The following is a 3,027-nucleotide window of genomic DNA, read 5'->3' on the forward strand; positions in this document are numbered from 1 at the left end:
TTATGCCAATTACCCTATCAGAAGCTTCTAAAGCCATGACATCATTTTCTGGTATTTTCAAAGCTGTTTAATGGCAGTCAACTTAGTGTATGCAAACTTCTGACCCACTGGAATTGTGATACAGTGAATTATAAGTGAAATAATGTATGTAAACTATTTTTCAAAAAATTACTTGTGTCAAGCACAAAGTAGATGTACTAGCCAACTTATCAAAACTATAGTTTGTTAACAATAAATGTATGGAGTGAGTTATAATGACTCCAACCTAAGTGTATGTAAACTTCCGACTGCAACTATATATACTAGGAGGAAGGCCCTCGTTATCTTGTGTTACTTTTTACTTTCTTTTATTTAGTAAATATTTTATTAAGTCTTTCTTTAGGGCCTGTAAGTAAGCATTTCATGGTAAGGTCTACACCGGTTGTATTTGTTACATGTGACAAATAACTATTGATTAGGTCATCGATACAGATTAGGAATAACAAGGTCCAATTTACCAATCCCGTGGCACACCACAGGATCTCTTGGCCCTGGTAGATGCATAGCAGTTCAAACAAATTTTCTATAAACATAACAAATTATATGTATACTCATGTAAACTGTAACAATGCAATTTAGCAAGTAATTATTCATGTTCAACTGTGTCAAACACTTTGGATATATCTAAAGATGCCAAGAGCGTATTCACTCTTGTTAAGGGCTGTAAATATTTTATCCACAAGTTGCAAAAGAGCAATATCTGTAGAGTAGTTCTTACAACAACAAAAAAATTGGTGCTTATATTTAACTACGCATGTCAGTAATTCTTATTTACAATGATGGCCTAATACCGTGTTGATTTAAATGTGGCAACATTCTCCTATACACCAATTCTTCTAGGATTTTAGAAAAACATGATAGTACAGATATATTCTTGACTCTAACTTTCCTGATTACATTTGACAAAGGCACCCCCTACCATTTGAAAGGTACATGAAAGGGACACTGCAACAGAGTGCTTAAGTAAAAGTTATTCAGTCAACGTTTGGTTTACATTTAATTTATTGATTACATGGGTAATGTCAGGACAGCAACAAGTTAAAAACATGGGTATCCATCTGTACAACCAGAATGTTTATAGGGATATCTGGAATAAGTGTGCTGTGGTCTGCTGTGGTCGATTTCTCAAGAGAGCAGTCTCAGTCCATTATTCTTCTGCATCCCTCCATGGTTTGGGTTGGACCTTCCCAACTGGAGACAGATTCCATGTGATGCCGGTTTGTGTTAGTACCTGAAAACGAGGACAGATGTTGAGCATCCCAAATAACAAATGAGTGTACACAGCAAGTTAGGATTTAGGTTGGTGTGGGGAAAGAATAATACACCAAGAAAGACTAGGCTATACAAATGTTATACACTGTTTTAGGCCTACTATAACTTGGCACAACAAAGATAAAAAATAAACATACAAATCCCCAGACTGACACACAGAACGCGAATCCTCCGACCATCAGGCCAGTGCCATACTTGGCATGGAATTCGGGGGCATGGGTTGAACTGAACCTCACACGATGGGCACCTTGTCCTGCATTGACAAAAACAAAAATGTAGGGCCAAGGCACAACATCCACACAGTGAGTAAATGTCAGTGATTCATTTATTCATTTATTTAACTAGGCAAGTCAGTTAAGAACAAATTATTATTTACAATGACGGCCTACCCTGGCCAAACCCGGACGACGCTGGGCCAATTGTGCGCAGCCCAATAGGACTCCCAATCACAACCGGATGTGATGCAGCATGGATTTGAACCAGGTACTGCAGTGACGTCTCTTGCACTGAGAAGCAGAGTCTTAGACCACTGCACAACTCGGGTTATACTGATAACACAGGCGTAAAATAATTAACAGGCTTCGGCATTCGAACTTCTCCGTTTTAGCACCCCAGGACTTCGCTCTCATTTTATCCAGAGAGTGGTGGGATGGAATGTCAAGATTACTTCTGCACGGATGAACTATATTGTCATGTTGGATTATTCAATTAAAAAGTCACTCAGTATCTTGAGTATCTGCCTTTAACACCTAAATGCATTTGAGTATGTAAAAAAAAATATATACATGACTCTGGGGATGGAGTGAAGTGAAGACAGCTAGCTAGTTAGGAGGCAAGTTGACATTGTAAGTGACCATCTAATTGTGCCCCTCACTGCCTGTAAATGAGTGTCAAGGCAACGAACCTAACAATGACAAGAATTGCACGAAACAATAACACAGACCTGACTAATGTTCAAAGTGGAGTTAGCGAAGTAAAGAACCTTCAACAACTAATTTAGCTAGCGAACGCAAGCCAACTACTAGATAACGTTACTACTACAATCACTCAATCAGTCAATTTACAAGCGCTAACGTAATATGGTTAAATTAGGTAGGCTAGCTCACTACAGACTGCTAGCTGTCAGATAGTTTAGCTAGGCTAAGTAAGGACAGTCACTTATAACACTGAAAAATAATTTCCAGTTTACAGAAATGTTCAAACAGACACAAGATGAAGGAGCAGAAATCTATCCCTTTTAAACGATCTCTTACCGGAGACGTTCAGGGCTGCTTTAGCAAACCGAAGCATGTTGGCTCGGGTTCGTAAAATGCCCTTGAAGACCAAACTGGAAGAACGTTTACGACAAATACCGGAAAATTGTTAAAAGTAACTCATACGCGCATGCGCATAATTTGCTAAACCTCGGTTAGTGCTATCTGAGATCCTTCGGACGTCCCTACTTTAAAACCCTAATCCTAACCTTAACTCCTACTCTAACCTTAACCATAACCTTAACCATTTTACACTTCAACTTCAATGGGGTAATGTCAGAGTTGGGAAGTCCCAAGGGCGGTGGCTAGCTAGGATCGAACATGATAAGCTATTTTTAGCAATTTTAGAAACTTCTTCTACTTCTTCAAATCAAATTGTATTAGTCACATGCTTCATAAACAATAGGTGTGGACTACCAGTGAAATGCTTACGGGCCCTTTCCAACAATGCAGAGAGAAAGAA

At 38.8% G+C, this 3,027-nt stretch overlaps 1 protein-coding gene across 1 annotated transcript; it reads right to left on the bottom strand.

The window, feature by feature from the left end:
* Window positions 1-1,023: 1,023 nt before the first annotated feature.
* LOC139419494 (cytochrome c oxidase subunit 7B, mitochondrial-like) lies at window positions 1,024-2,761 on the bottom strand. The gene is made up of 3 exons (XM_071169449.1): window positions 2,565-2,761; window positions 1,449-1,564; window positions 1,024-1,270 (listed from the first exon to the last, which is right to left on the bottom strand). Exons 1-3 carry the CDS (start codon window positions 2,599-2,601, stop codon window positions 1,187-1,189), a joined length of 237 nt encoding a protein of 78 aa, XP_071025550.1. The 5' UTR covers window positions 2,602-2,761; the 3' UTR covers window positions 1,024-1,186.
* Window positions 2,762-3,027: the final 266 nt, after the last annotated feature.

The sequence above is a fragment of the Oncorhynchus clarkii genome, chromosome 10 (assembly GCF_045791955.1).
Source record: "Oncorhynchus clarkii lewisi isolate Uvic-CL-2024 chromosome 10, UVic_Ocla_1.0, whole genome shotgun sequence".
NCBI lineage: Eukaryota > Metazoa > Chordata > Actinopteri > Salmoniformes > Salmonidae > Oncorhynchus > Oncorhynchus clarkii.